Source organism: Apteryx mantelli, chromosome 30 (assembly GCF_036417845.1).
Source record: "Apteryx mantelli isolate bAptMan1 chromosome 30, bAptMan1.hap1, whole genome shotgun sequence".
NCBI classification, from domain to species: Eukaryota; Metazoa; Chordata; class Aves; order Apterygiformes; family Apterygidae; genus Apteryx; species Apteryx mantelli.
In genome coordinates, this window is record NC_090007.1 from 533,593 (window position 1) to 545,025 (window position 11,433).

The 11,433-nt window shown below is 61.2% G+C and overlaps 1 protein-coding gene across 3 annotated transcripts; it reads left to right on the forward strand.

Moving 5' to 3' along the window:
- Positions 1-2,703: 2,703 nt before the first annotated feature.
- Positions 2,704-10,423, forward strand: MISP (mitotic spindle positioning). Of its 3 annotated transcripts, none has more exons than XM_067313001.1 (5): positions 2,704-2,927; positions 5,069-7,313; positions 8,516-8,727; positions 9,269-9,307; positions 9,741-10,423. In XM_067313001.1, exons 1-5 carry the CDS (start codon positions 2,727-2,729, stop codon positions 9,825-9,827), a joined length of 2,784 nt encoding a protein of 927 aa, XP_067169102.1. In that variant the 5' UTR covers positions 2,704-2,726; the 3' UTR covers positions 9,828-10,423. The 3 variants fall into 3 exon arrangements, with proteins under 3 accessions (XP_067169102.1, XP_067169104.1, XP_067169105.1); XM_067313004.1 differs by lacking the exon at positions 2,704-2,927 and adding an exon at positions 3,199-3,620; XM_067313003.1 differs by lacking the exon at positions 8,516-8,727 and having other exon boundaries at positions 9,741-9,824.
- Positions 10,424-11,433: the final 1,010 nt, after the last annotated feature.

Consider the following 11,433-nt stretch of genomic DNA (forward strand, 5'->3'; position numbering starts at 1 on the left):
GCGCCCCGGCTCCCGCGATCCCACCTTGTCCCGGACCGGGGCCCCTCTGGATCCCATGATCCCATCTCATCCTGGACCGGGGTCCCCCACGGATGCCACGATCCCATCTCATCCCGGACCAGACCCCCCCCCCCCCCCCAGATCCTGCAATTCCCACCCCATCCCGGACTGGCCCCCCTCCTCGCGGCCCCCCGGCCCCCTCGCCTGCCGGCAGAGCCCCAGCCGCTCCGTCGGCTCTGGACCCGGAGCCAGCCCCAGGCCCGGCCGGAGCAGGATCATGCCGTTCCCGGCGGGAGGCGCCGCAGCCCCCGCGCCCGCCCCGGCCGCCCGCCTGGCTCAGCCCAAGTGCACTTCCCGCGCTCCCGTGCTTTTGGTTTGTGACGAAGCCGTCTGAAGCCCCCCGGCCCCGGCCCCCCCCGTTGTTTGTAAGACACCCGAACCGAGCAAATAAACGTGTGAATAACCAGCCCGGCGCCTCCGCCTCTGCTTCGGGACGGGCCCGGGGGCGCCGGGCACGCGGGAGGGGGCCAGCACTGCCGGCGGCACCAGAGCTTCCCGGGAGCCGCCGCGGGGCGTCCTGCCGCCGCTGTCACTCCTGCCCTCGTGCCCCGGCCGCGCTGGCGCGGTGCCCGTGGGGAGCGGCGAAGCGGGCGGCTGGCAGGGCGCCAGGGCCAGCAGGTCTCTGCTCCCGCGCCCGCCCGCAGAATAAATCCCCCCGCTTCCTCCTGCGCTGCCAGCCGGCGCGGCGGCTCATCACGGCCACGGCACCTGCGCCCCCACCTGCCCCCGGGCCCTGGGGTGCCGCGCTGCACCGCACTGCACCGTGCCACACCGCGTCGTGGGGACGATGTTCAAGTACACGCCGCCGTGGCAGGTCCTGTGCGCCACCCTGGAGCCCAGGGCGCCGGTAAGAGCTGCGCGGGGGGCCGGGCACCGGTGGGGAGGACGAGGAGGATGAGGAGGATGAAGGCCCGGGGCAGCAGGAGGAGAGGGATGCCGCGGGATGCAGGACACTGCTCCCAACCCGCTACGCGGCACAGAGCTGAAGGGGACACGGCCGCCCGGGCGCCGGGGTCCGCCCGTGCCGGGGGACGTCGCTCGTGGCCCCCGTTCCCAGGCCGTTGGAGCCCCGGCAGCGGCCGGGCCCGGCTCTGCCCGCTAGCCGGTGGCAGAGGTGCCCGGTGCCAAGCCGGAGCGCCGCGCACCCGCACACCCACCGCGGGGTGTGGTGCTCACCCTGCGCCTCCTCCATCCGCCCCGGACTTTGTCTCACAGCCTGGCGGAACAGACTCGGCCGCACCAAAACCGCTGTCGCCTCGGCAGGCAGGTGCCGCGCTCGCCGCCGGAGGCTGCCGCCCCGAGAGCGGGACCTGGGGGCCGGGGTAAGTGGGATTTCCCGGGCTCACGGCATGGGGCAGCTGGGGTCGTGCACTGCAGGTGAGGCGCTCCGGCGGCGCGATGGCCCCGGCACGGGCACTGGGGCCTGGCAGGGCCGGTCTGCCCCGCTGCCTCCCCCTGCCCCGGCGAGGGAGCGGACCTGCCCCCCTGGGGCTGTGGGAGCAGGAGGAAGGGATGCGGGATGGGGCCGTGGGAGCAGCCCCCGGCTGGAGCCGGCCCCGCGAAGGGCAGAGCGTCGTGGCCCCGGCGGGCGTTGCACGACCCCGCTGTGAGCGGCGCCGGGTGCCGCATCTCCGCCGGCAGCGCTGGCACCGGCCCCGGCGCTGCCTCCTGCCCATGGGCCCAGCGGAGCTGCCCGGCGCGGGGGCCGTGGGCAGAGCCGGGCCGGCTCCGCAGGCAAGCCCTGCCACCACGCCAGCGAGGGCAGCGGCCCAGCGCGGCGTGTGCAAACACAGGGTTATCGGGCAGCTGGCACGGGCGAAAGCCGGCCGGGGAGAGGCCCCTCGGCGCAAACAGGAGAGTGCTGGCTCCCGAGCGGCTGTGCCCGGCGTGTTTGCTTAGGACGCGCTCCCTCCCCGCGGCTCCCCAGCAGGATCCCGCGCCTTGGCCCCGTGCTTCGGGCTCGACGGGCTGCGCTGCTGCAGCGCCTGCCCCGGGCCGTTCCGCTCCGCTCTGTCTCCCACAGGGTGACCGCAGCTGGAGCCAGCTCACAGAGCCACAAGGATGCTGGTGGCATTGTACCCCAGCGCCTCCGCCCTGGGCGCTGCCTGCCCCTGGGGAAGCACCGCCGGCTCTTCCCACAGCAGACTCTGTCCGTGCTGCTCCGTGGGGAGAACCGAGGCACCGAGCTGGGGGTGCGGCTGCCCCGAGGCGCGGGGGCGGAGAAGAGCCCAGACACCCTGGCTCTCCTCCATGGCCATCACCGCAGCACCATCCGTGAATAGGCAGAGCGTGCCCGGGGGAGGGGGTGTTGGTGCATTGGCACATTGGTGTGTTGGTGCGCTGATGCATTGGTGCACTAGTACATTGGTGCATTGGTGCGCTGATGCATTGGTGCACTAGTGCATTGGTGCATTGGCGCCTTGGTGAGTGCCCCACACTGCAGGCCATGGGCAGCCCCCAGCAGCCGGCGCAAGGCCGAGCCGCGGAGCACTGTGGAGCGCCGCGGAGCGCCGCAGGCAGCAGCAAGCCCTGACAGCGGTGCCGTGGCTCCGCTGGGTGCAGAGGCTCGCCAGGCGCAGGCACAGGAACCAGCTGCGGCGAGGGCAACGCGGGGTGGCGTGGGGCGGAGGGGGTGGGGAAGCGAGTCATTAACCGCGAGGCCAGCGATGAGCCAGGCTGAATTCTTGGAATTCCTCCACCGGTGCAGCAGGGAGCTTATCAGGGCCCCACAGTCCCGGGGCCGTCCCTCGGCAGCCCTGCGCCCCACCACCACCCCGGCCACGCCACTCCCTGGCAGACGTGGCCCGGCCGGGTCCCGCGGCGGCCTCCCGCGGACGGGCACCCCGCACCAGCAGCTCCCTTCCACCGTAAGTGCGCTCCGTGCGGGGCAGGAGCGGGGCTGCGCGGGGCGCTCGGGGCGGCCGGCGGCTGCGGAGACCGATCCCCGCGCAGGGCCCGTCTGCAGCAAGCTGGGTGCCGGGGCGCGCGCTGGTGCCTATCTGGGATTGGCAGGCGGTGGGGGACATTTTCCGGCGCGCCAGCCCGCCGGTGCACATTTGCACACAGTTTGACAGGTGTGCGAGCACCTGCGGCCGTTTGCAACGGGCAACCCCGGAAAACACCCTAAAATCGGCAGGCGGGAGGCCCAGAGCGGCCGGCAGGCGCTGCGGGGCTGCAGCTCTCGGCGCGGCTGTGGCACTGGGGGGACGATTCCCGATCCCCCTCCGCGCTCCCGCAGTGCCAGTGTTACCAAAGGCCGATTTCGGCGACACCAGGGCCCGGCGGATGGGAAGACGTCGGCGGCTTTTGGACACTGGCTGCCGCGGCGCTCGGGGAGGTGCCCCATCGCGTGCTGCCAGCTGGGAGCCTCTGACGCAGCCCTGATAACAGCCCTGTTTGTGTCATTGTCCCCACGTCCCTTCTGCTGCCACCAGCCAGTGTGGCCCAGGTCACTCCCAGCAAGGACTTCTGACCCCTCCAGAGAAGACGAACTGCGGACAGGCAGCAAGTTTCGTTATTGGGCTCACCGGGGGCTATTAAAGAGCAATAATATATTGCCGGTAGGAGAAACGGAGTGGTTACGGGAATCCAGCCGGGAACGGCAGTTCCCAGCAGAACCCAGCTCAGCTCCTGCTCAAGGCTGAAACGCGCAAGGTCGCTGCACGTGGCAGCGTCCCGCCGGGCCGGGTGCCGCGGGGTCGGCTCGGCCTCCCCGCGTGCCTCGGGCGTGTCGGGGCTGCATGGCCCCGGCGCTCTGCTCCCGAAATCGCCCTCCCTCCCGACGGAGGGCAGCCAGAGGAAGGCGCCGTGAGCAGCCTCAGTGCGGGAAAGAGGCACGGCCGGAGCACAGCTCCCCGGGCGGAGGATGCGCCGGGCTGCAGCCGCGGAGGGCGCGGGGCTCTTGGGGACGGGGAGAGCGGCGCCGCGGGTGCGAGCCTTCCTTCGGGGGCACCTCCGCCTGCGCCGTGCACGCGGCCCCGCCGGAGCCGGAGCGCACCTGCAGACGGCGGCGAGCTCCCTGGGGAAGCGGTGCAGAGCGCCCCGGTGCCCGGCGGAGCCTCCCTCCTCCCGCGAGCCTGGCCGGCTCTGACTTGCGCCGGCCCAGCCCGAGGAAGCGGCAGTGGGATTGCGGCTACGCCTCGGCAAACACCGGCAAAGGCCGTGCGGCTCGCCCGCGGCACACCCTGCTCCCCGCCAGGGTTACGCACGTCCGCCGGGCGCAGCAGGGAGGCCGGGACCGGCACTGGGGACGCTCCGCTCCGCTCCGCTCCGCCAGGACCCACCTGTGCTGCCCCTCCCTCACCCGGCATCCACTTTCGTTATCAAGCTGCAGCCCAATTACCGGCAGGAGGCATCGACGCCAAGGTCGGAGGCAGGCGTTTACTCCTGCTTTGCACGATACGTGGGTTAAAGTCCCCCGCTTGTTATAAGCCGTGAAACCAGTTTTATGGTCTCCGCTGTTTCGATAACCTCGGCTACCTGGGGCCTCCTTCCCATAACGGCACCGGGAGGAATTCCAGGCAGGAGTACGTGGCGCTGACGTCGGCTCCTCGTGGCCGCCAGCCCGTTCTGCCGGTGCCGCCTGCGGGCGACGGTGCCTCCCCGTCCCACGCGCCCCGCAGGCGCACGGGCTGCGCGGGGCCGGCCGCGCTGGGCTAGGCGAGAGCTCCCGGGGCGCTCCAAGGGCCGGGCCGGGGCTCGGGGCAGCGGCCGGGGCTGCGGGTGCCGCTGAGCAGGCGGACGCTGGCTTCTGGGCAGAGTTGCCTGGGGAAACGTCGCCTCGCGTGCCGTTTGACTGCCTCTGCCCAAGAACTGGCATTTCTGAGTAAATCAAGCGTGTTATTTTAAAGACAGCAGGAAGCTGACACGTGTGAGCACAGGTATCTCCTGGAGGTCCCAGAGGTGCCGCCGGGGCTAGGACAGGAGTGTGGGGCTGGGACGGGAGCCACCATCCTCTGACTTCTCCTTGTGCGTCTCCTAACAGCTTTTCTTCTCCTCCTGCTTGCAGGGCCAGCAAGATCCTGCCTTTTGCTCGGGAGGTCTTCAGGTGAGCCAGGAGCCTGAAGGTAACCTCAAAACTGACCTGTGCCCCCGAGTCCAAGCAAAGGCTGACAGAGAATTGAACACTGACTCTTCCCAGGAGATGGACAGAGTCACCCGGCACCTCGTCTTCCAGCTCCCTCAGCCGACTCACAAACACGACTATAACGAAGTCTACCAAGCCAGCTCGTCTGCGGAGCAGAGGGCTGATGGCGACGACGATGTGTTTGGCTCCTCTCGACACAGCAGCCAGAAAGTGGAAAATGGCTATGAGTGGAAATTCAGGTCCAAATCACCCTCAAATTTCCTAGATGGTGGAAAAGATGTCTGGACCCCCTCCCCAGACAGAGACTCCAAGCTGGAGGTGGTAAGGTCGGGAAGCCTGTATGACCTCAGGGCGTACAGAGGCGAGAGAAAGCCGTCGAAGCTTTATGAAGAGGATGAGGTGGAACAGCGCAGGGTCCTTCCACCAAATATCTCACCCGAGAAGGCAAAGGAGCTTGAAGACGAGAGGAGGGAGGTCATCCGGAGCCAGGTGATGAGGAAGAGCTCCACCATGGCCGAGAAGTGGAGCTCCATGGATGAGCTGAGCTCTATAAACACGGGCTCGGGTGGCCAGGGGGAAGGCAGGCACAAAGGCAGCTTCACCACCAGCTTCGCTGTTTGCTTTGACAAGCCTTCCCCAGGGAGGGCGGCGACGCCTGTTGACCCTGAAAATATAGACACGGAGCAGATCAACTTCTCCGCTGCCCGGCAACAGTTCCTGATGCTGGAAAAGACCAGCCCAGGCTCTCTTTTCAGCCCCAGGCAGCAAGCAGTGTCTCCAAAGCCAGAGTCAATGACAAAAATCTCTGTGCAAGAGTGGCACAGTCCTGAGACTGCCACAAAAGCTACGAAGGGTTACAGCAGTCTCGCTGCGCCCAGCCAGAGCAGGACAGACAAGACCGTTCATCAGGTTTATAGCATGTCCTACAAGGCACCTGCAAAGGAGGAGGTTTATGTTCCCAGAAGGGCTGATACTGAAAGATCGTATAGCACTGGGAGACCATCCAGCTTTACCAAAGCGTCTTCCAGAGAGGACCTGGACTCCGGCTTGGGTGAAATGTATACTGAAGCCAATGCAGGCTACGTCAGCGACGGAAGCACGACCAACGAGGTCTTCGACACGCTCGTGGAATCGAGGGCTGACAGTAATGGCCCAGACAAAGAGATGAAGACCAGCAATGAGACACCCATCGAGCGGGAAATCCGCATGGCGATGGAGAGGGAGGAGAACCTCTGGAAAGAGAGGGGGATCCAGAGGCTGACCTCCAGCAGCGAGCTGGTGGAAATCCAGACCAAGCCTTTCCTCTCAGTGGCTGTATCTCCCCTTCCAGCCAGGAAAGGGAAGGACAAAGGCCGCACTTCCTTTTACGTCCAGAGGGAAATAGAGCAGGAAACTAAGCGTGAAGAAGATCTGAAGAGGGAAGGGAGGCTGCTGGGGATGTACGACAGGGGGACGCAGCAGGAACTGGACGAGCGCAAGAAGGTATTTCAGCAGGAGGAAACCCCCCTGACCCCGCAGCAGACAGCCTCCCCTGGGAAGGCAGATGAGCACAGGAGGAGCTGGATTAACGGGTTTGCGGCAGAGCAGTCCACAAGTCACAGCTTCAGCCCCACAGAAGATACCCGGGGTGGGAAAAAAACCCCGAGCTACACAGTGAATCTGACACACTTCCAGGCATACCAGCCGCGCTTCGCAGCAGCCGCCAGCGAGAAGAGCAGGGATGAGCTGCTGATGTATGACCATGCTTCCGCCAGCACCAGCAAATGGGCGAGTGAGGATTCCCGGGGAGGAAGGCTTCCCAGCGCCGCGCAGAGGTCCGGCTCCACCCTGAGCCCCGTAGACACGGGCGTCCTGCGTAAAGAGTACTTCTCCTTGCCCTTCTGGAAGCCCAAGATCTCCTTTGTGGACAACATGGGGACACAAAGCCCACTGAGGAGGGAGAAGGGGCCGGAGGGGGAGGACAGCCGGGAGGAGCAGTACACGCTGCGGACGTGGAAGCCCCAGACATCGGTGCTGATTGAGGAGGAGATCCGGAGCGACTTGCAGAGGGAAGAGGAGCTGCAGGAGCTGCGGAGAAGGAGGCAGCTGATAGATGGCTACTCCCTGGTCAGCAACGACAGCTTTCCCAAGGAGGGCTCCCACTCACGGCTTTCCTCGCAGAGTTCAGGTAAGGGGGGGGGGGGGGGAAGGAATTGCAGGCTTGGGACAGAGCCAGGATGGGCATCAGTCCTGCCCTCTAATTCTTTGTGACTCTGAGTCTCTAAGGGACCCGTCAGAGGGTAGGAATGGCACCATGAAGTTCCTGCTACCACGCTCAAGAGACCTTCCTGCACAGAGCGCATACAGCTGGCATAAAGCCCGAGGAATATACCCCTCCCAAGTGAGAAAAGTAATTAAGAAGAAAGCTCTTAAGCCCAGTGTTAGCAGTCTGCATGAGACGAACCATTCTCTTTCATAGCTGGCAGCCACAGGTGACCTCACCCTATGCTGGAGGTGGGAAGGGGAGTCCAAACTGGGGCCAGACCTGAGCTTTTCTCTCTTCCCATGGCTGTGCTCCGGGAAGCTGCGGACCGGCTGCAGGTGTTCGGTTCACAGCCCTTGCCCCAAACCTCCGTGAGGAGTTCTCTGAACCCAAACTGTGCAGGTGTTCTTCAGGATGTGGTTCTTCCACACCTCTTCCACATTCCTGGGCCTTCTGTAAGAGAGAGAGTGGTCATGGCAGGGATTGAAGCGAACAGCAAACAGTTACAGGTTGAAAGCACCAAGTCCCTGCCCAGAAGAGCCTCAAAAAGCAGGACAGGCTACAGGGTTAGGAGTAGAAATTCCTCCCCGCAAGGATTTGCTCACATGCCGACAAGGACCTGTGTGTGTTGGTAGCAAAATGTCCCATGAGAAATAATCCTCTAGACACAGATTTTGTGGTCAGCAAGCAAAAGGGCTCAATCTGAAGCTGGCTGGACTCAGCCCAGACTGCCTGCAGGGAGCAGATGTGAAGGAGCTGGTGCGAGCAGATGCAGAGGAAATGATGATGATGAGGGATGGGCTTAGTAGAGTGGCACTCAGGACTCCTTTTGATTCCAGGGCTGCTCAGATTTTGATAAACTTCCACGTCAAATTTCCACATCAGATTCCCCACAGAAAACAGTGCTGGAAGGGCCAAGAAGTGCTCAGTTCATGCATTTCCCCTTCCTTGCCTCTGAAAATCTCAGGTTGGCACCCAGGCACAGGGTCCCCAACTGTGACCAAGCCTGCTAGACCTTCCAAGGAGGTCCCGTTCTGGGGCAGGACCCTTGCTCTATTCTGTGGGCACCTCCGGCCTCTAAGAGGGTCCTTGCAGCCTTCACACCCCAATGGCTCTTTCTCTCGAAGCTGCCTCAGGTGTCAGTGGCAGCTACTCCGTGTCTGGGTCTCCAGTCTTTGCTCCTGCCTCGCACCAGACGGGAATCCTGGGACTGGTATCGTCATTTACTCCGCTGAGAGTGGCTAGTCCCTCTCAGGGCAGCATGGAGAGCCTCACCCTCGAATCGGCTCGTTCCAGTCCCTTCGATGAGAGGAGGAGGAGGGTGAAGGAAGATGGAAAGGTGAATGCTCCAGCCCTGCCTGTCGCAGGGCAGCATGTGTTCAAGCGGTTCTAGCACGGGAGAAATCTGGGGGCCGCCGAGCTACCCTGGGGCTAAAGGCAGCGGTCTCTCACAGCATGCCACCCTGCTTTGGTCTGGAAGCTCAGCTGCTCAGCTCAGGGGGAAGACTGGGCTACGGCAGACATCTGCCAGGTCCCAGGCATTAGCTGGTCCCCTTTTCCCCCCCCTCTTCCTGAGGATGGCACTCTTCCCATGCCATGCCCCAAGGAGCAGTGCCCTTCTGACCAGTGGTGCTAGAGCCTGGGTGGGACTGTGCAGATGAGCAACCACATCCTCCGGGGAAGGAAGTGTGTCCTAGCCCAAACCTTCCCCCGGGCTCTGGGAAAATGAGCTGTGTGCCATGCTTGTGCTGTCTAACCTTGAATTTTCTCTGCCGTGCATCCCATGCAAGCTGACCCCCCCGTGGCCTGTATCTAGCTACCTCCACGTATTTCTCTACTGGGTTGCTGTTATCTGACCATTTTTTCCCCCTTTTTCACAGTATGCAGGCATTGAACCCGTTGACAAAATCAACACAGAGGTAAAGTCTTTTCCATACTTGATGGCTCTGTTTGAGCGACACTGACTTCTCACTCCCCCAGGATCTCCACTGGGACACTTCTCTTGCTCCTATTTTCTGGGAGCTGATTAGATGGGCAAAACTCTGCAAGTGGTGGTGGGGGAAGCAGTCCAAGGGATTGAATCAGACTTATTTTCATGGTGCCTTAATTCTCCGGCATCCTGGACTGAGCATGAGCAAAGATGCAAGGGAGCTGCAGCTGCTTGGATCTGCTTCGAGTCAGCTCAGAGGCGCCTCAAGGCAGGCAAGATGTGTAGTGATTGCTGTCAAGCATATTTAACCTAAAGACTGGGGATTTCTGACTGGGAGGGCAAGTTGTGCAAAAAAAGAAAAGATTCTTTATAAAAGCAGATCTTTTTTATTTTTTTTTAAATGTGCTTTTTGGTTTCTTTAGGTTGTGGAAAGCACCAGAGTGATTCGTCACAAGAGTGCCATGGCCAAACGCTGGGAGGCAGGGCAATATGTCAAAGACGATGACTGATGCAGTTCTCATGGCCCAGGGAAGAACAGTGACCGCTAGACTTTGCTCTGTATTTATCCTTTTTTGGATGCAATCGACACATTCAAAATATCCGATCAGTTCAACTGCTGGTGATCACGAGAATCAGAGACTTCTAAATTGCAAATTCCACCTGTTCTTCACCTAACCGATGATCACTCCAATGCATTAAATGTGCTCATTTGCTTTTCCCCCCTTCCCTTTGAGGGAACACTTTTTTTGTAAAGAGGGGAAAAAGCAGATCGCTTGCTTTTAATCACTTCTGCAAGGAGATAGTAAATTAACAGAAATCATACGGTAATTTAACTCCTTTCTCCTTGGAAGCTGCGTCTCTGGCTTACAAAGAAGAGGTTTTATTTCTGAGTGGCTTTAGGTTTTTAGGTACCGCAGTATCAGGCATCACCTAAGAAGGTACCTAGACTGATGCATACCTTTGGATCAATATGAACATCAAACAGGGAAATCAAGGTTTTTGATTTAAGTCATATGATCTGTTGAGACGCAGTGATATATAACATAAATATTTTAATGCTGTTGTTTATTTTGCTAATTTATTAAAGAGTCATTATTCTCCCTCATTCTTTCCAGCCTGTTTTGTTTGTCTGAATGTTCACTTGATTTTGCAGCACGAGTTTATAATGAATGCGTATATTTAAGGAGAATGGGGACAGAGGAAGCAAAAGCATGTCTGATTATGTGACTGCTGCGATAGGAACGAGTTTGCCTCTTATCTGAGCCCAGAACCAATCTTTGCTGACACAGAAAGGGGCGAAGCATCCCTGGAGTTCTCCTTACATTTCCAGTCATGGAAGAAGAGCTGAGCTCCTGCCCACGCTGAGTAAGCAAAAGGAAACGTGGGAGACACTGCAGATCTGCCTGTCCTCCCCTCGCTCGCACCCCGCAGCGCGAGCGCCATGTGGCGCCGGCTCCCGCGGGCCGTGCGGTGTCCCTGTCGCTAGATGGCTCCCGGAGAGCGGCGCAGGCACAGCGCGAGGCCCTGGGAACACCCAGATGAGGGTGTTCAGACGGGAAGTTCCAGGTCTGCACGCAAACCCGGCCTTGCGCAGAGCAAAGCTCGCTCTTGCAGGCGACATCCAGGTGTCGTCAGCAGTTGCGTTACTTCGCATGTAAATGATGGCACAAGGGAAAGGTCAGCGGTAAATGGCACCTCTGAAACTACTGCCAGTCTGCTGCTGGAAGGCAGAGGAGCAGGATCTCCAGAGGATTACAGCTGTGACCTCAAAAAGGTCATATAATCCATCTTCCTGCCTCAAAGAACCTAAACAATTCCTTCCTGGCAACAGATCTCTCATTAACTCTGTGGCTCTTCTCTGCTGAAGAGGCAGCTGCACATCCTGCTTGGACTAAACTCTGAAATGCTAAGTGAGCGCATTGCCTTTATCCCAACAATTTATTCAAAATAGTGCTCCTAAGCGTAAAAGCAGATCAGAACCTGAACCTGGACTTGAGTTACTTGGGAGCTTTGGAAGATGAATCCTAAGATAGGAGTGAAGCCAACAGGACAAGATCATTCTGACCAGTCGCTGAATATCACAGCTCCAGTATCTGCTGCAATGGTGCCTCCGTT

Coding starts and splice junctions, on each gene's coding strand:
- MISP (XM_067313001.1), top strand. CDS start 2,727: ATGAGCCAGGCTGAATTCTTGGAATTCCTCCACCGGTGCAGCAGGGAG. Junction 7,314..8,515: donor GCTTTCCTCGCAGAGTTCAG/GTAAGGGGGGGG, acceptor TTTCTCTCGAAG/CTGCCTCAGGTGTCAGTGGC. Junction 9,308..9,740: donor TTGACAAAATCAACACAGAG/GTAAAGTCTTTT, acceptor TGGTTTCTTTAG/GTTGTGGAAAGCACCAGAGT.